General features: G+C 45.0%; 1 protein-coding gene across 1 annotated transcript in view; it reads left to right on the forward strand.

Moving 5' to 3' along the window:
* Nucleotides 1-2292: 2292 nt before the first annotated feature.
* The window catches only part of hnf4b (hepatic nuclear factor 4, beta), a 47408-nt gene continuing 28275 nt past the window's right edge, over nt 2293-21425 (forward strand). The window contains 8 exon segments of the mRNA XM_056278783.1: nt 2293-2385; nt 9032-9207; nt 9849-9943; nt 16568-16679; nt 17792-17942; nt 18322-18432; nt 19738-19823; nt 19825-19886. Of these exon segments, the coding sequence (XP_056134758.1) occupies nt 2293-2385; nt 9032-9207; nt 9849-9943; nt 16568-16679; nt 17792-17942; nt 18322-18432; nt 19738-19823; nt 19825-19886 (886 nt within the window).

A 21425-nucleotide genomic window follows, 5' to 3' on the forward strand; every position in this document is an offset into this window, starting at 1 on the left:
ATGGATGAATATTGATAATCTTATTTATGATGATCCACATATTTGATTTCGCAAAGATTTCATGCCGGATACCCTTCCTGATGCAACCCTCCCCTTTTATCCGGGCTTGGGACCGGCACTAAGAATGCACTGGCTTGTGCATCCTCAGTGGCTGCTGGTGGTGGTGGCTGGTGGTGGCCAAAGAGGAGGTTTATGGATGTGGTGAAGGAGGACATGCAGGTGGCTGGTGAGACAGAGGAAGATGCAGACGACAGGAAGAAATGGAAACGGATGATCCGCTGTGGCGACCCCTAACGGGAGCAGTCAAAAGTATTAGCAGTAGTAGTAGTAGCAGTAGTAGTAGTAGTAGTAAATATTGATAAATGATCAATAGTAATGTGGATACAACGACAAGCAGGTAGAGACATTCATTGTTCATTTCACTAGAACAGTGGAATAAGTTCAGAAAATGGTCTCCATCCATCCATCCATCCATTATCCGAAACGCTGATCCTGCTCTCAGGGTCGCGGGGAGGCTGCAGCCTGTCCCAGCAGTCACTGGGTGGCAGTCGGGGAGCCACCCTGGACAGGCCGCCAGGCCATCACACAGGGCTGAAGAAAATGGTCTCACGTTATGTAATGCAGCCTTTAAGACCAGCAACGACAACGTTTTAAGTTATCTACTCATATATTTTCGTAATGTGTGTGTGTGTGTGTTAGTTAGTGTAGATAGCGGGACCGAAAACTAAAGCATTTATGATCCTAATTCTTTTTGGAGGTGGTAGGTATTGTCTCAGAGTAAGGGAAAAAAATCCCAAAAAATTAAAATCATGCATAATTATGCATAAATATGCAAAATATGCATTTTTCTAAAAATGGCTAAAAACCACTTTTCTCGGCATTTCAGATGATTCTGAGCATCTTTGATTTTTTCACCTATATAAAAAAAATTTCTGGGACAAATGTTTTGGCATTATGCAAAATATAAATGCATTTTTGCAAAAATGCACTTATGATCCTCTTTTTTTTTGGAGGTGATAGGTATTGTTCCAGAGAGGACCAGAAAAATAGCAGAAAATTTAAATTATTATGCATAATTATGCAAAATACGCATTTTCTAAAAATGGCTAAAAACCACTTTCCTCGGCATTTCGGATGATTCTGATCATTTGGGGGGAGGGAGTTGGAGTGGGGGGGGGTTTAGGGGCAGGGGGAAGGTGGTTAGCTGGCAGGATGAAGAGCAGGGAGATTTAGACGGGTGGAGAACCAAACCGCTACATTGTAGCGGGGTCCTTCTAGTGTCACCATATTACCACAACCCCACAACACACCTGGTCTCACACCACCATACACACACATTACATCCACACACTGAGCAGATGTAACGGTCACATGCATTTCCAACATTTCAAAAGGTTAAACACATCTGGCAAGGACAGAGTTGCCGTGTGGCATTCCCGAGCTACCTGCACAACAGAATCAAACAGGCGTCATCTCTCCAGGACCGATAAATCATCAATAACACCAAACAGTTGATGGCATGCAGCACAAAGGTGAACAACGACACGAGCAAAACAGCGAATGCCCTCCTGAGTATAACTGTTATGTTTATCTGGACTGGGGAAAAAAACACTAATGAACAACATGCATCTCCACGTGTCCTGTGGTACCAAAGCATTTATCAATAACACTTTCCGTCAAGCCTCCAAGATTAAACCAGCGACATCCTCGTGCCACCAGGTTTCAGGTCCTTAACTTTCTTCCACGTAACATCACAAATAACAAGACAATAAACGTTTGGTTTTTCCCTGTTCTTTTGACTAGAACCCTGTTTCTTTTCTCCCCCTTTCCTGTTACATGGACAACATCGCTGCACAGTACTCAAACGTCACACTAACTGAATGATTTTACTCTGAAAAATAAACTGAGTCGTGTTTTCCCAAACCCCAGTTTGTTTGTTTGTTTGTTTTTTTCACCCCTGTCACTCAGATTCTGTCCTCTCCTTGTCAAGACCATAAATTGCAGTCGTGGACCGTGAGTGAACATCTGCCAGCCCACCGCAGAAGATGGAAGATGAAGAACATACAGATTTAACACACTGATCCAACGAGTCAAAACCCTGACGGATAAACTGCAGGAGGGAAGACCTGAACTGAACCAGAACCTGGAGGCCCAATCCAAAGAGGAAAGGTGCGGAGGGCATTTTCTGGACGTTACAGAGGCTGACAGTCGACTTTTAACAATCAAACTGCCTCAAAATGTTCAAACGGCACATCTGCATCCAGTCCCATTTGCTTAAAAAGATAACGGTGAATGTGACTCGTAACTATGATAAACCTGGACTCCCCTGGATACAGTACCACCGCTAACCAGTCCTGCAACATAGCGGAATCTGACAACTTGTGGGTGCTGCCTATGGGAAGAACTACAGCAAGTATGAGAACAACCACACCTCTTTCCCCGTCATGTGTCAGACAGTCTACCGAAGCCAGTAATACCAAACGCCTGCTTGAACAAGGACATGTAGGGTCATGGATGTGAAGCACAACTAGAATCCCTACTGCACTGCAGGAGTTAATGCCCAGAACGAGTACTGGGCCACATGGAGAAGAATGTGATATGTACACAGAATTTACACCACACTGATATACTATATCAGTTTATCTGCTTACATGTGCAAAAATAGCCTGCTTAAGAAACCAGCTGAGGCTCATCATGTTGAACGGTTTGGTACAGTTTTATCTCAAACCAGAACTAGTGTTCAAGTAAGACACCCCCCAGATATTTCACACCTCATTTTGGGAGAAAACTTCATTAACTCGTCCTATGCTGAATTCCATCCATCCATTCTCTGAACCGCTTATCCTGCTCTCAGGGATGCTGGAGCCTATCCCAGCAGTCATTGGGCGGCAGGCAGGGAGACACCCTGGACAGGACGCCAGGCCATCACAGGGCCCACACACACACACAAACACACACACACACACACACACACACACACACACACACACATATTCACAATTTAGTACGGTGATTCACCTGACCTACAGGTCTTTGGACTGTGGGAGGAAACCGGAGCCCCCAGAGGAAACCCACACAGATGCGGGGAGAACATGCAAACTCCACACAGAGAACGACCCGGGACGACCCCCAAGGTTGGACTACCCCAGGACTCGAACCCAGGACCTTCTTGCTGTGACCACAATAACCACTGCGCCACTGTGCCGCCACTATACTGAATTTAGACGACAAAATTGTGTATTATGACAATACTTGAATTTCATCCTGATACAATACCAATGAAGGAGAAACAATAATATGAATTACTGTCCAACCCTAATCACAGCCAGGCTGAAGGACGTTGATAAGATTTTAATCATGATTTATGTATGAATTAAATAATTTTTTTAGTCTTTCTTTTGATCATGTGTTAGTTGTTCAGGTTGTAACATCAGCTTTGTTTATAACGTGAGAAACTGGAACAATTCTTGTGCTAAATTTAACCCGATAAAAAGATGTCAGATATATTGTAATTAATCAAATAAGATCTAATGAATCATGGTAAGAGCCGCCCCTTGTCTGGTGGGTGTATGCACCCATACCCCCACTAATTTTGAATTAACTAAATACCAGAACCACAACTTGCAGAAACATGTTACCGTACCCAGTATTCGAATTACAGTGCGATGTCCGATGGGCCCAACCCCCCAAAAATAACAATAACTTTACAGATTGGATGGACGGACATGTCACGCATTGAAGTGGCTGATCAGCATAAAAATAATATAGCACATATCCCATTATTGTGGTGATGATGATGATGATGATGATAATAATAGAAAAAACTGTAGCTTCTTATGACTATAATAGAATAGAACTTTATTAGCCATTTCACACAAGGTAATTAGAATTTTACTTTTCACATATCTCTCCTAGATTCACACACACATAGACCCCTCTACATATGTATTTCATCAGAACATTTCATAAAACATGGGGCCTGACCTCAAAATCAAAGATTTTCGTAAAGCAAGAGTTATTAAAATCTGGGACAGAGACAGAACTCAAGCATCGCTTTACCGACACGGCCATCACACTGACATCAGCTTTATCTGTTGTGTTCACTTCATTTCCTTTGTTTGTTTGTTTTTATGTTTTTTAAACTGGTGTGGATTAGGGCTGTGTATTGGTGAGAATCTGGTGATGCGATACGTATCACGATACAGTGGTTACGATTCAGTATATCGCGATATATCGTGTTACTGTAGGAAAGGCGATAAATTGCGGTTTCATAGGCCTGTGTTCTGTGTGCTTACGCTACTTCCTGTCTCAGTTCCCGTTGTTGGGTTGGAGTGGAAGAGTCAAATGGCTGAAGTTGGATTAAAACACCGTTATCTAGCAGTCGTGGGGTTACACATAACACAAACGTTTGTCACAAATCTTTACATGTAAACAATTAAAAATCGATACAGTGGTTTTGAGAATCGATACAGTATCACAAAAGCTAATATCGCGGTACTCGAGTGTATCGATATTTTCTTACACTCCTAGTGTAGATGCATGAAAAAAGTTTAATTATCAATATTAATAGCGCCCTCTAGGAGTGCGACGGACTTGTCCCGGGCCCTATTGTAATTCGAACCCTGACCGTACCTGACAAAAATGTGTTTGGTCTGCACAGGTGAATCTCACGTGGAGAATCCAAATCTTACTCGTTTGTTTGAGCGGGTTGAAGGAGACAGAAAATGTAAGACTCGTTTGTTTGAGCGGGTTGAAGGAGACAGAAAATGTAAGACTCGTTTGTTTGAGCGGGTTGAAGGAGACAGAAAATGTAGGACTCGTTTGTTTGAGCGGGTTGAAGGAGACAGAAAATGTAAGACTCGTTTGTTTGAGTGGGTTGAAGGAGACAGAAAATGTAGGACTCGTTTGTTTGAGCGGGTTGAAGGAGACGGAAAATGTGAGACTCGTTTGTTTGAGCGGGTTGAAGGAGACGGAAAATGTAGGACTCGTTTGTTTGAGCGGGTTGAAGGAGACAGAAAATGTAGGACCCGTTTGTTTGAGCGGGTTGAAGGAGACAGAAAATGTAGGACTCGTTTGTTTGAGCGGGTTGAAGGAGACAGAAAATGTAGGACCCGTTTGTTTGAGCGGGTTGAAGGAGACAGAAAATGTAGGACTCGTTTGTTTGAGCGGGTTGAATGAGACAGAAAATGTAGGACTCGTTTGTTTGAGCGGGTTGAAGGAGACAGAAAATGTAGGACCCGTTTGTTTGAGCGGGTTGAAGGAGACAGAAAATGTAGGACTTGTTTGTTTGAGAGGGTTGAAGGAGACAGAAAATGTAGGACTCGTTTGTTTGAGCAGGTTGAAGGAGACAGAAAATGTAGGACTCGTTTGTTTGAGAGGGTTGAAGGAGACAGAAAATGTAGGACTCGTTTGTTTGAGCAGGTTGAAGGAGACAGCAAATGTAGGACTCGTTTGTTTGAGCGGGTTGAAGGAGACAGAAAATGTAGGACTCGTTTTTTGAGCGAGTTGAAGGAGACAGAAAATGTAACTCGTTTGTTTGAGCGGGTTGAAGGAGACAGAAAATGTAAGACTCGTTTGTTTGAGCGGGTTGAAGGAGACAGAAAATGTAGGACTCGTTTGTTTGAGCGGGTTGAAGGAGACAGAAAATGTAAGACTCGTTTGTTTGAGCGGGTTGAAGGAGACAGAAAATGTGGGACTCGTTTGTTTGAGCGGGTTGAAGGAGACAGAAAATGTAGGACTCGTTTTTTGAGTGAGTTGAAGGAGACAGAAAATGTAACTCGTTAGTTTGAGCAGGTTGAAGGAGACAGAAAATGTAGGACTCGTTTGTTTGAGCGGGTTGAAGGAGACAGAAAATGTAGGACTCGTTTGTTTGAGCGGGTTGAAGGAGACAGAAAATGTAAGACTCGTTTGTTTGAGCGGGTTGAAGGAGACAGAAAATGTCGGACTCGTTTGTTTGAGCGAGTTGAAGGAGACAGAAAATGTAAGACTCGTTTGTTTGAGCGGGTTGAAGGAGACAGAAAATGTAGGACTCGTTTGTTTGAGCGGGTTGAAGGAGACAGAAAATGTAGGACTCGTTTGTTTGAGCGGGTTGAAGGAGACGGAAACCGTCTCACCTGCATCTCTGTCGGTGGCTTCCTGTGACCCGCGAAACTCACCCCGGATGAGATCCCGTGGACCACACCGAGCGTAGAGGCTGAGAGAGAATAATGGCGGCGGTTCAGAAGGACATATATTTTAACAAATGTCTTACCAACGAGGGCTTTGATGTTACTAGAACAGTATTTCTACTTACATACTTTGTTAGACGCCCGCCAATATTTTCGGAGGGGTGTCAGAATATAAAAAGGCCGACAGCGGCAACGTCCGGGGAGGCCGAGGCGCTTCCAAGGTACCCCGGTGGTTTTGGCGCGTTGTTTGTACCACGTGTTCTTCTAGCATAGGCACGAGGACACGCATGTACGCCAGAAGCGCAGGGTGACGTTTCACATACGGCTGGAAAACACACGAAGAAGAGGAACGGCTAAACCGGATATGAACGGCTTCCAGGAAATGAGACGACAGAAAACATGTCGCTCGAAGGCAAGACGCTAAAACCCGAGTGTCCTGTGCAGCGAAGAAAACGGAAGGATGGGGAAAACAGAGGGGGTCCTGAAGGATGTTCTCCGATTCCAGCCTCAGGCCAAATCCTGGACAGGAAAATTTGGGAATGGTCTAAACTAATTTCTGTGAATATCTAAATACTGCGTGGAGGGGTGAGTGCAAGTATTGTGCAAGTGCAAGTAAAATCATCTTTATATATTCTACATAGAAGAACCCCGCTACAATGTAGCGGTTTGGTTCTCCACCCGTCTAAATCTCCCTCCTCTTCATCCTGCCAGCTAGCCGCCTTCCCCCTGCCCCTAAACCCCCCCCCCACACTCCAACTCCCTCCCCCCACATGCTCAGAATCATCTGAAATGCCAAGAAAAGTGGTTTTTAGCCATTTTTAGAAAATGCATATTTTGCATAATTATGCATAATTATTACAATTATATTGTAATGTTCTGCTATTTTTCTGGTCCTCTCTGGAACAATACCTACCACCTCCAAAAAAAATTAGGATCATAAGTGCATTTTTGCAAAAATGCATATTTTGCATAATGCCAAAACATTTATTTCTAAGTCCCAGGAATTTTTTTTGTATAGGTGAAAAAATCAAAGATGCTCAGAATCATCTGAAATGCCGAGAAAAGTGGTTTTTAGCCATTTTTAGAAAAATGTGTATTGTGCATATTAATGCATAATTTTAATTTTCTGGGATTTTTCCCTTACTCTCTGAGACAATACCTACCACCTCCAAAAAGAATTAGGATCCCAAATGCTTTAGTTTTCGGTCCCGCTATCTACACTAACTAACACACACACACACTAACACCACACACACACATTACGAAAATATATGAGTAGATTTGGAAGACATGCACATGTCCATATAATGCACATTTTTATGCTGTATCATCGTGTGCTAATTATGAACAGCTTTTTTTTAATCTTCTATTCATTATACAAGGGCAGAGCCCATAAAAGACACAGTGTTCTGCTACATTTCTTTTCCTCATGCTCAGCTTGCCATCATTATCTAATTTTCTGTTATCATCATCATCATCATCATCATGGTTCTGTTGTGCTGAATCAGTTTTTTTTTTTCCTGGCACTTTTAAAAGAGATGCTTCAGCAGCAGATTCCTGTGAGGTCAATGTGCTACAGCTGTCTTCTTATCCAACCAATCCTTGACCACATGAAGCATTCTTCTCGGGAGGAAAATCTAGAGTTGAAATCTGACTGCCCCGTCTCCCAAAACTAAGCATGCAATTTACATACATTATTGCATGGAGCCACCGTCCATACAACCTCAGGAAATACTTTACCAAGAGAGTGTATTTGACAGTCGGTGGTTTTAACAGGGCTAATCCTGCAGCTGTTGAATCCTGACAGGATGCAATTTAGAGCAGCATAGAGGACGGTTAAATTAAAACAGAGCTCTCATTGTAAAACTATCCAGGGGAGAGTCGTGGATTTTGGCTTGCCGCTGACCTCCAACTGCTTTAATTAAATGGGCGTCGTCCTCTCCCCCCTGAGTAATAAGCAGTGATGCTCTTCAGAGGCCTACGAGCAGTGATATCTCTACCCATAACCCTCTTTTTGTTATCACCACCAGCACCATTTTCTCCATCGCTTGAAAACTCAGCACCCTGATCGTTCCTCTACTATAGCACGAGGGCACAACCAACCCATTTAAAGTCTGACTGAAATGTAAACACTAGTATTTTCTATCTTGACTTTATAGCTATATATTTTTTGTCTCTTTCTGATGAAATATATAAGTATATAAAGGTGGAATTCAGGTTTTCCATTTATCTTTTTTAAAGCGCGCCCTCTTATAAAAAGCCAATCAGATCAAAACATGAAACCCCACCCATTCTTACTGCCAACGCTTGCTTGAGTTTGTAGATGGTCAGCTCATGACTATTAATGAAGAATAGACCGCTACTCATAGATGTTGAAATAATTGAGAACAATTATGGATAAAAGGTAAAAAAAATTGATCACAATATTTTTCATTGCAAAAAAATTTGCTTAATGTTTTATTATGCCATGGTCAAGGTTTGTAGATGCAAAAAAATCAATCCGATTACCAATCTTGTCCTGTTCCACTTGTGTGTGGTCATTTCCTCTCACAAATTGAAAGACTTAATATTTACCTTGGCTGATGATGAGGTTTAATAAATGGTTATCAACGTCTGATATTCTCTGAGCTAAAACATCTGACACAAGTGTTAATTAGGCCTCAGAAATGGTTATTTATTCAATGCCAGTGTAAGAAAAGGGTCCCTGTCCTGTAAGTAACAGTGTTCCCCTATCCCTACAGTACTATGTCTCCTGACTCACTTTCAAAGGTTTAATGGTTGGCTTAAGTAGAACCTACGGCTGCACAGACCGCTATACTCTATCAGACGTCTAAAGTCTTCATTTCTATTATCTTTTAATCAAGCTGACAGTGTCCACAGCATCAGCCGTTGTCTCACCATCCTCTCTGATGGAGCCTGACAGAAACAGGATTTGGTGTTCAGCATGTGCAGACAGGGCCACAGGGAAACACTATGGGACGTGGAGCTGAAAAGGCTTCTTCAGGAGGAGCGTCCACAAAACCCATAACTACACCTGCAGGTGAGACCCGTCGTCTCTGAGTTACATTCATGTATCCTGCACTCCTCTGCAAACTCAAGGTGACAGATTGGCTTTGCAAAAGGGAGGGGGGGAAAATCAAGCCTAGGCGACACTGACCCAGACACAAGGTGGTGCATGCTTGCGTTAAAGTGAATGGCAACTCTGGTGAAATGGTGATGAGGCTGTCACCAATTACAGCATGTGAAGTATCACTGAAGAAGCATTGCTTACGAACTGGGCAAAAAAAAACAAAAAAACCCAAGGCCCAAAGTGAATGGGACCGGTCCAGGCATGAAAGCAATAACATATATGCAATAGCAGAGGACTGAAAAGCAATGGTGAGATGCAGCTGTAGGCTGCAAGTCTCCCGTGTGAGAAGTGGATTCAGCCATAAAGTATAGGCTATAGGAATGTTCCTAGAAACGTATAATGAATGATATTCCTGAGTGTCATACCGGTTGTCAGGAACTTGTCCCTGCATATCCCATAATCCCTGACCCAAAGGCCTGAATAACGCTAAACTTTACAGAGTCGAACATTTTGTGTGTATGTTTCATAGTTCAAGATAAATTCTCTAAAACCTGACTGCATGTATAACAGGGTGCAGTGGACTTGTGTGTGCTTCCGTATGTGTTTGTCAGGTTTAACGGGCGATGTATGGTGGATGAAATTGGAAGGAAACAGTGTCGATTCTGCAGACTACAAAAGTGTTGCAGATCTGGAATGAGAAAGGAAGGTGAGGGCTGCGATGCTTTTCATTCCCTTATTTCATTCCTTAGCATCAATTTATTTTTCTTCATTTCATGCTGTATATCCCGCTTTCAAAACTTACGCTGCCTTATTATTGATTACTATAGGAAATACAACAGTTTGCACGCACAGTGCATACCCCATCTACTGACAGAGGGAGCGTGAGGGCCAGACACTGATTTAGCAGTGTGTGTGTGTGTGTGTGTGTGTGTGTGTGTGTGTGTGTGTGTGTGTGTGTGTGTGTGTGTGTGTGTGTACTTAGCATTGGTCTCATCTTCCACAGATAACCAGAGTCCAAACGGGGACTCGTCTCCTCACATTAATAATTAACTTGCGCAAGGATGAGCAAATATTTGCAATGCACTTTTAAAGCGAGGCATGCCTTCTCAAGCTGAATTTCTAATCCCCTGAAGTGAAGGGGAACCTTTACGTGATTCCTTTGCTTGTTATACTAAAAGGAGAATGCAGCAATCTCACGTTCACATTGTGCCAGAAATAAGCTTCTACTTTGATTTTAAAATGTGTTGTATTTTACACCACAGCTTGAAAGAAACAAGCATGAAACACGTTTGTTCCATCCTTTTCCTTCTGGGTTTTCTCTCTCTCTCTTGACTGTCCGCAGTCAGACTCCTCCAATCCATCACTTAACTGATGTTCCATACAAGACTCATTTGTGACATTGTCACGCCGGCCGGCCTCTCGCACATTCTCCCATTCTGGTTTTGATTAATAGGCTCCTGATTGGCTGCTGAGAGGACGGCACTGATGACTGATTGCTCCGAGGGGTGCGTCCTGTTGTCTGACTTTGTGGGGGCATATTGGAATCAAATGGAGGCCATCCAGATTGCTCTCTTTCTAATGGCGGTCTCATATAGGGGCTGTCAGCATGTGATTGTCTCCTCAGTTCGACATAATCCACACTGCCAAGCTACTAGCAATGAACACACACACACTCACACACACACACACACACACTTCATTGGCACTGATGTCAAAGACACCATAATCCCCATAATCAGAATATCAAATTCTCTGGGCTGACACCAGAGGGTTCAGGAATTGGAAACCTTGAAAAAAAATTGCTTAGAAGTAGTCATATACAATAAAAGAATATATACACTTTCATACACTCTTTCCATTTACAGCAGGGAGCCAGGGGCTGTATTCAGGTTTTTTCCACCACTCCTTTCTTCTGGTATCCAACTACCATTCATCTAATGACAGCCACCGAGCTGGAGGCAAAGAGGAAGGGAAGGAAAAGAAGTGAAAGAGTCAGACAGCTCCTGTCAATTGCTTTCACACATGAAATATCAAGTGATAAACAAATGTCAAAAGACGTCCCTCCAGAAGTTTTCTTGTATATAAATATACGTATACAAGATAAAAGCTGTAAAAAATTGTGTCTTAAGATATGTTTTTAACAGCAAATATACAGTATTTCCCGGACTCGTACTGGAGTATAAGTCGCACTCAGCAAAAAAACGCGCTGTTGTGAGGGGGGGGGGGGAACACAGGAGTCGCTTCAGTGTAGCTACACCTCACATTTAGTGTATGGTGGTACACTATTTTCAATTGAGTCACAATATTAAACAATGCCATCTAGTGGCCATGGTTGAAATGCAGTGTATTCCATCCATCCATCCATTATCCAAGCTGCTTATCCCAGTCGGGGTCGTGGGATGCTGGAGCCTATCCCAGTAGTCACTGGGCAGCAGGCGGGGAGACACCCTGGACAGGCTGCCAGGCCATCACAGGGCCAGCACACAGACATACACACATTCACACCTAGGGAAAATTTAGTACAGCCAATTCATCTGGCGTCCTGGGTACAACGTTAAACTGCAACCGTCGGGTCGTCGGCGACTAAACCGGCAACCCCACTTCAACCCTTGGGTTGTTGTGAGGAGGGTGTGCGGACACCCATCAGGACTAAAAACAAAACCTGTCAAAGGGCGGATGAGTTCCTCTGTGAACCAACGGCCATCCATACCTGAAGAGGAGATAGGGACCACCAGGTACTCCCCCTACTGAAACACAATGATGACTCAACCAGTGTTGAGGCATCAGCTGTGCTCCTACGACCTCCATAGGTTACAGAACTGATGATGATGATTCACCTGACCTACATGTCTTTGGACCGTGGGAGGAAACCGGAGCCCCCGGAGGAAACCCACGCAGACACGGGGAGAACATGCAAACTCCACACAGAGGACGACCCCCCAAGGTTGGACTACCCCGGGACTCAACCCAGGACCTTCTTGCTGTGAGGGGACCACGCTAACCACTGCGCCGCCGTGCCGCCCCTTGCAGTGTGTTCATCCCACAAAATTATTGTATAAATTGCTTTGGAACAGGGATGGGCAACTTTGATGATAGAGAGGGCCACAAAAATTCTATCCTCGCCACCAGAGGGCCAGATTGTGACCGTGCACTTCCACCAGTGGGATACTGTAACCCCATCACGCAATTAACCAATTATAGCTACTAATTTAAGGAGAAGAATAAAATATTTACCGTTAATCAAAGTTTTTATTATACCAACATTTCTATTTAATGAGCTTAACACAGAAACAAAGGGTCCACATTCCTGAGCGATATACCATTGTTTCACTGCAATGGGGTCTCAAAAATCATCATTCAATAATGGTACCAAAGTTAACATTCACACTAAGTACAACAACTAATATTCATGTTTGTAGTGCATTTCTACTCTGCCCTCCCATTCCATGACATGTTTCAAATAAACATGCATTTAGCTCAAAATGGTAAAATGGTAAAGCGCTTTCCTAGTCTACCGAACACTCGGAGCACTTTTTTACAATGTATGCCTCACATTCACCCATTCACACAAGCCAAGTCAAGTCGTGTCAATTTTATTTGTATAGCCCAATATCACAAATTACAAATTTGTCTCAAGGGGCTTTACAGCAACACAACATCCTGTCCTTAGAACCTCGCACACCCATCATACACTGATGAAGCCATTGAAAGCTATGGAAACTCACTCACAGGTGGGTCAGTATAAAGTTATGTGTTAATGACATACGTGTGGCCTCTCCTGCTGGCGTACCGGAACAGTTTCATCTCTCAGCCTGTTTCTCTCTTTTGACTTGAAGTGCTTCATTGTCAAAAGGAGCCAGTTGAGCTGGTTCGGGCATCTGTTTAGGATGCCCCCTGGGCGCCTTCCTTTGGAGGTTTTCCGGGCACGGCCAACTGGGAGGAGACCCCGGGGTCAAGGGCGTAAGTTTGGTCTCAGTATTGGTAGGGACACTGCCAAGCAGTGCCCCCCCCCCCGCCGCCTTTCCAACCCACACACAACCCACACACTGAATTATGCTGAACACGAAAATACTTTATTAAAATAAGCTAAAATTTACACGGCCACTAATTCACATTTCAGTTGAGGCCATTTCCTCTAAACTGGTCAACACAGCCTCATACTGACTAAGAACTGTATCAGCCGCTTGGCCACGCACTGTCCACCTAGTTGGACCCAGAGGTTTTAGTGTGCCCCTCTATTGCATGTCCACCCAAGATGCCTTCCAACTTCCCTGATTGGTTACTCAGAGTTCCTAGCAGGCACGGTGTTATGGGTGGGCCTGACGGTCCTAGGCCCGCCCACTTTTCACCAGGCCCACCCTACAATTTTCCTACCCCAAAAATATATATATATTATTTTTTACAAATTTTCATTTAGTCATAAATGATTCGAAATCAGCCAATAAAAGAATGATTTTGTGCTAAAACCAGCTCCTTCACGCCTCAGGGCGCCTACGCTTCCGATGGCCTTACGGTCGCTCCATCCCACTTCTGACACCAGTGTAGCGAATTCGGGGGCAACCACAGGAACTGCCGCGGCCGGGAAGCGAACCCGTATCGCCCGCACCGCAGGAGGCATCGCTAACCGCTCGACTAAAGGGTCAGACTCGCCAGCCAGCGGCCAGCGTGTGTTCTTATCCATGCGCTGCCGATGGCCTTACGGTCGCTCCATCCCTCTTCTGACACCAGTGTAGCGAATTCGGGGGGCAGTCCGAGATACCGTCACCACGGCCGGGACGCGAACCGGTATCTCCTGCATCGCAAGCGACAACGTTAACCAGTCGACTAAAGGGTCCGACCCGTTAGTCAAGGACCAACGTGTCGACTTATCCATGCACGTTACAATATTAATATGGTGGTTATTAATATGCCCTGCGGAAATGTCACTCGCGTCGCTTCTTCTGTATCTCCTGTGCTTCCGTAGCTTCCGCCTTCTCCTCACAGTGACGTATCGATGAGGCAAGTCGTGTGAAAATTGCTGTCGCGCTATTTCATTGTTTGAAAAATGAACCGCTTATGTTGTAACTTTTAATGCTTGTTGTTTTGCTGTTAATGCGATAACATTAACCAGCGGGGGGTTTTTCTATTGTAGTTTTGACGGCTAAATAATATTTCTGTGGAAGTTATAGAAGCGTCGAGAGAACGCATTGCCGCCGCCATTTTATGACGTCAGGCCGCGCTGTGTGTAATGCGGCTAAACGTGGCGGAAGCTGTTATTTTGGATGTGTAGGAGCAGAGGTGCAGAAGAGACACCAAAAAAAAGAAAAAGTGTGGTGTTTGTCATCTGCAGGTATGCCTTTTCCTTGTTGAATGTTATAATTTTCGTTGTCTCTCTTTAGTAACCTAACCCCCGTGCACCTTTTACTTTGCCCACCAGGGGGCGCTGTTTATCCCTTTGTATATTTTTCATAGTTCACTTTAAGTTTTGATGAGGAACGAGTTGAAACTGTTGTGATAATGTGGGAGTGAAATCTCGCAGTGCAATGTTGCATTGGGGAGCAGAGGCGCAGAAGAGATACCAAAAATGTGTTGTGCTTGTCTTCTGCAGAGCCAATAAATGCTGAAAACCGGTCGTTGAGAGAGTTGCCTCCTGTGCCCTATCCACATCCGTTACACATGCAAACGCACCAGTTTCAGTAACTCCTCGTTCACTTCAAGTGAACTGTCAGTGGCTCTTGTGTAAATGAGAAGCTGGCTAACATCCATCACATCTGTACGCTCGTCCAACACGAAGGAGAAGTGCTTGCAGTCATGCGTGACTTGTTTTAGATGTCCCTTGACATGATTTTGAATGTCAAACATTCTTTGTGTCTCTGCGGCGGGACAGAGAGACCTTTCAAAGTTCTTCGCCATGCTATCATCTCCAAAAGCTTTAGCCATCTCTGCTGCACATGGCTTCACTGTTTGCCATCTGACAAGGGTTTCTGTGCTTTAGCAGGGTCAAAGGAAACCGTACGAGACACCTTGAGAGAGGACTCCTGTGTAGACGTGGCGTTGGTAAAAAGGCTCTGCTGTTGGTGTATTTTTCCTTTGAGGTCAGTGATGATAGCAGCTCTGGCACCTCCGGTGTACATGCCATATTGATCTTTATACGTGGTATTATAGTGGCGACTCAGCTGAAATCCTGATTTTGTTTCCAGGCACACTAAACACATAGGTTTGCCTTTGGATTCCATAGAATATATTCTGTTTGGGGCGTCTGGGTGGCATGGCGGTCTATTCTGTTGCCTACCAACATGGGGATCACCAGTTCAAATTCCTGTGTTGTCTCCGGCTTGGTCGAGCGTCCCTACAGGCACAATTGGCAGTGTCTGCGGGTGGGAAGCTGGATGTGGGTATGTGTCCTGGTCGCTGCACTAGCGCCTCCTCTGGTAGGCCTGTTCGGGGAGGGGAGGGGAGGGACTGGGGGGAATATTTTTATTCCAAGGTGTCTCCCCGCCTGCTGCCCAGTGACTGCTGGGATAGGCTCCACTTCCCCGTGACCTTGAGAGCAGGATAAGCAGTTGGGATAATGGCTGGATGAATTATTATTTGTACATGCAGGTTGCTGGTGTGACAAGAAGATACAGAGGACAAGAAGAGATGGAAACATGCTCTGCTGTGGCGACCCCTAACGGGAGCAGCCGAAAATAGTAGTAATAGTAGTAGTATTAGTAGTACAAGAGTACCTCATTTCGTTTTTACACATATGCCTGCACATTGTTTTTAATGACAATGAAGTGAATTGAACTGAAAGAGTAAAACAAAATATTGGATTGATATCGCTATCGGCAGATAGCCAAAGCTGTGGTATCGGTATCAGTAGTGAAAAAGTGGTATCGGGACATCTCCGATGATGGCGTTAACATGAAAAAGACATGAAGACCAGAGGGAACCTTTGAACGGGCTCCAGTGTAGGCCGATACTAACGCCCAGGTACAACGGCTGAGGGATCTCAGTGACAAGTGTGTCATGACCTAAGAATTTTTTTTCTCTTCTTCTTGTGTAATTATAATTGTTGTAATTTATTTATTGTTATTTTTTTCACCTCCTTGTTTTCTGTTACTTGTCTACTGTATTACTGAGTTTTTACTGGTAATAAGTTGTACTGTTTCTGCATATTTTAACGTTTTAAAATAAAATATTCTGAAAAAAAGAGGACGAGTGCGAAAAATGAAGTACTTTGGGGCGACTTGGTTGCAGGCTTCAGGAAACGGTTTAGAAAGACGTCATGCAGGAAAAGTAGGACTGATGATCTGAGTTTTGGTGGAGACACTTTTTCATAGTTGTCCGTTTTTCGTTTCACCCACAGCTGTTCAGAATGAACGGGGCCGGACCAGCAGCCGTAAGACTGAAGGACAGGCGGCAGGCGGTCTGTCCGTCAATGTGCTGCTACAAGCTGAGGCCTGTGAACAGCAGGTACACTATACACACACACACACACACCCACATGAAGTCCTGCACTGAAAATACACACTTCCATATCCAAGCCTGCCCAGCTGAAATAGCTCTTTTTCGTTTCTGAGAAAAGCACGCAGATAAAGGCCAGAGATTGAGAGGCTGCACTTTAGACAGGCAGCCATGATTCCCTGGAGAGCTTGTTGGTGAGATTCGGTTACTCCGAAGAGACTAAAAGTAAAATTGCCCAGGAACACTGTCTAATCGCAAGCCCCCTAATGGCGGTGCCACGTAGGTCGGTCAGGCATTGCATGCCAATTACCTTCAGATGTGTAATGACAACCAGATCGCCCCTTTTGTATGTGGGAGCAGTGCATAAAAATGAATTCTGTGATTGACAAATTGACCGCTGAATGACACTGTGTTGTTTTCTGATCTTGGATTTCATTTCGTTTTCCCGTGGCACTTGGATCACGCTCCATACAACAGCACACAACTTCTCCTTCACACACACACACACACACACACACACCCTACTGTACTTGTCTTGCCACTGAGATCAGTCCACCCTCCGAAACTTTACAACCAGGAACGTCTTTCACCATTAGCGCCCCCCCCCCCCGGTTCCCAATCAGGTCCTCAGCTACCACCAGTACTGTTGGTTCTCTCGTCTACCAAATAGTTATTTACGCTTACATGTTGTTCCATCAGTTAAGCCAGTGTTTCTCAACCCCGTCCTCAAGGACCCCCTATCCTGCAGACTTTCTTTGCAACCCTGAATAGGTACCTGTTTTTAGTTATTCAACCATCAGCAATGAATGTCAGAGTTTGCACACCTTGCATAATTAAGTGCTATGAGAGGATTGGTTGAGTAAGTACAAGCAGGGCTACCTATGCAGGGTTACAATGAAAATCTGCAGGATAGGGGGTCCTTGAGGACTGGTTTGAGAAACACTGAATTAAGCTACCGAGCAGAACTGGAAACCAGCGGTAGAGGATCTGATTGAGACCCACTGATATGCACCCATCAGTATTTCATATGCTCATACACAAAATGTTCCGTGCAGCTCATCCCCATGTTAGCACCACACCCAGCTTCACTGTTAGTCTTTTCTATGGTTTTCCATTCTCGGGTGCTGTGCCTGGTCTCTTTGGTGAACTGTGATGTCAGCACCAAGAAGACAGCCTGTGTGGGAGATGCATTCGAGTCTATGAAGCAGCAACTCCTTCTGCTGGAGGGATGGGAAAAGTGCATCCCAGAGTTTTGGAGCCTTCCAATAGATGATCGGGTATGCAGAGGATAGGCATTATGGTTTATATCAGACATAAGCAAACCATGTGTCACATGGAGTGCTATGAGTATGCAAGTTTTTCCTCCAAACCATTAAACCACCTGATTTCACTGATGAACACACCTTCAGCCAAAGTGGACAGACTGATGGTGTCATGACTGGTTGGAAGGAAAACCTGGATACTCTCGGTCCTCCATGGCACATGGTTGTCCAAGTGTGGAACAGATGACCAGCACCTGTCCTCACAGACTACAATAATAAGCCAGAGCAATAACAGCAATCAGTCGGTGTCTCCGTTTTTTGTTTTTTTTGTTTTTTCGCTGCAAATGATATTTTGGTTGAGTCGACTGGCATTTTTCAACCGGTCGACGTCAAGCATGTCGGTATGCGGGTCGCCCTGTTATGAGCCTACTCCGGAGAACATCTCATCCTTGGGGTGGTGAGATGCTCTCTTCTTTATGACCACCTCATCCTTTTAGATGAGACAGACATCATCTGACATTAGGTGTGCACGCTTTCACCTAACAGAGAAAACCTGTGCATTTTAAGGTTTGCTTTTGTCTAAAATTTCATTTCTGGCATATTGTGGTGTAAAACGCGACTGTTCTGAAAGTATACATAATACAACCCATATTTTTGCTGTATTGTCTATCAGAGGAATGACTCGTGTATGATTACGGAATGATACAGAAGTGCGGCAGGCTAAGCTAACTGCTAGCCTATGCAGACCGGCAGTTCTGATAACACCGAGGGCGGTCTGGCAGCGGCCTCGCCTAGCCTTGACTGTGTTTTTAATGTCGTCATGTGGAGTGAAGGGAGGTGTGTCTAAGGTGTCTGGCTGGGAGAGCTGCCGTTGGATCGGCTGAGGGAGCCTGGTCTGCTGTGTCCTGTGGGCCCAAGGACCATGGCCCTGACTAGAGCTGCGCCCAAAGAGGAAACAGGGCGGTCTGACAGGACACGGAAGCGGGGCAGGCTAAGCTAACTGCTAGCCTATGCAGACCGGCTGTTCTGATAACACCGAGGGCAGTCTGGCGGCGGCCTCGCCTAGCCTTGACTGTGTTTTTAGTGTCGTCGTGTGGAGCGCGGGGAGGTGTGTCAAAGGTGTCTGGCTGGGAGAGCTGCCGTTGGATCGGCTGAGGAAGCCTGGTCTGCCATGTCCTGTGGGCCCAAGGACCATGGCCCTGACTGGAGCTGCGCCCAAAGAAGAAACACAGAGGGCGGTCTGACAGGACACGGAAGCGGGGCAGGCTAAGCTAACTGCTAGCCTATGCAGACCGGCTGTTCTGATAACACCGAGGGCAGTCTGGCGGCGGCCTCGCCTAGCCTTGACTGTGTTTTTAGTGTCGTCGTGTGGAGCGCGGGGAGGTGTGTCAAAGGTGTCTGGCTGGGAGAGCTGCCGTTGGATCGGCTGAGGAAGCCTGGTCTGCCATGTCCTGTGGGCCCAAGGACCATGGCCCTGACTGGAGCTGCGCCCAAAGAAGAAACACAGAGGGCGGTCTGACAGGACGCGGAAGCGGGGTAGGCTAAGCTAACTGCTAGCCCTTGCAGACCGGCAGTTCCGACAGTCATCCTGGCTGGCGTTCATTCTCTTGGACAGTGATTTTTTTTTGTTTAGTTTAGATATATGTGTTAGTTTGGATGTGTGTGTTCTTGTAGTTTTTGAGTGTGTTTTTGTCTTTGTGTTGCACTGCTGTGGGTTGGGGGGAAACGATGTTTCGTTTCATTTCATGTGCACAAGAGCATGAAATGAAACGACAAAGTGTTTCTGATTCTGATAATGTTCATTGAGCAGGTAATGACTGTGATCCCAGTGGGAGGCGCAGAGGTAGAGGTGTGCTGAGTGGTTTTTCGGATCTAGGAGGAGCTGATTAAACCTTTAAGAGTTGGACATCACCAATAAGGAGTTTGTCTGCCTTAAGACCACCGTCTTCATTGTTCCGGGTCAGTCGATACACACACACACGAACACACGCACACCCCATCTATTCAACCAGATCAATGATGGCAACTTCGTCAAGAATGTTCTTGCTTTACACTTTTTTCTCCTTGGCTTCTTCCTGGTTATGGACCTTGGCACCCTGCAGTTTATTCTGGGCAGTCGGAGGTATTAGTAATGGGAGAGTGTGGCGAGGTTCTGGACACCAGCAGCTGCCTGCTGGACTTTATGGTACATTTGGCTGGGCTGCGATTCCAGCAGCAGAGCCAGGGAAGATGGGAAGACAGCCTGACGACTGATCGGTGAAAGTGACTCAGTGGCAGCAGATTCACATTGAAAGCTTGTCTAAAGACCAGAACCATCCAGAAATAAACACATGTGATGGAGAGTGGCCTTCATGACCTCCGAACAACCTAAAAAGGGAAACGATCAACATTTTGAATATTATCTCTGCAAATATGTTGTAGAGATAACACCCCATAAGCAGCCATAATCTGAAACTCAGTAACGGACAGTCTGGGAATTGCTGTCTTTATTTGGCATTCACTAAAATAGCGGTATGTAGCATTGTTATACAAATTTCATTATACAATGTAATCTTTTGATGTCTCCCACTAAGGGTAGTGACAACTGGGAAGTGTTGGAAGTTCTCACGTTCATGGATTGTCCATCAGTGATGTCATTTGCAGGCATAATGTCAGTAATACATAAACTACTACTACTACTACTACTTTCGGCTGCTCCCATTAGGGTTCGCCATAGCGGATCATCCGTTTCCATTTCTTCCTGTGTTCTGCATTTTCCTCTGTCACACCAGCCACCTGCATGTCCTCCCTCACCACATCCATAAACCTCCTCTTTGGCCTTCCTCTTCTCCTCTTCCCTGGCAGCTCCATATTCAGCATCCTTCTCCCAATATACCCAGCATCTCTCTTCCACACATGTCCAAACCATCTCAATCTCGCCTCTCTTGCTTTGTCTCCAAACCGTCCAACCTGAGCTGTCCCTCTAATATACTCGTTCCTAATCCTGTTCTTCTTCATCACTCCCAATGAAAATCTTATCATCTTCATCTCTGCCACCTCCAGCTCCTCCTCCTGTTTTTTCATCAGTGCCACTGTCTCCAAACCATATAACATAGCTGGTCTCACAACCATCTTGTGAACCTTCTCTTTAACTCCTGCTGGTACCCTTCTGTCACAAATCACTCCTGACACTCTTCTCCACCCACTCCACCCTGCCTGCACTCTCTTCTTCACCTCTATCCTGCACTCCCCGTTACTTTGGACAGTTGACCCCAAATATTTAAACTCATATGCCTTCGTCACCTCCACTCCTTGCATCCTGACCATTCCATGTATGTATATATATATATGTACGTATGTGTGTGTGTGTGTGTGTGTGTGTGTGTGTGTGTGTGTGTGTGTGTGTGTGTGTATATATATACACTCACTGGCCACTTTATTAGGTACACCTTGCTAGTACCGGGTTGGACCCCCTTTTGCCTTCAGAACTGCCTTAATCCTTCGTGGCATAGATTCAAC

This window comes from Lampris incognitus, chromosome 4, assembly GCF_029633865.1.
Source record: "Lampris incognitus isolate fLamInc1 chromosome 4, fLamInc1.hap2, whole genome shotgun sequence".
Taxonomy (NCBI): domain Eukaryota; kingdom Metazoa; phylum Chordata; class Actinopteri; order Lampriformes; family Lampridae; genus Lampris; species Lampris incognitus.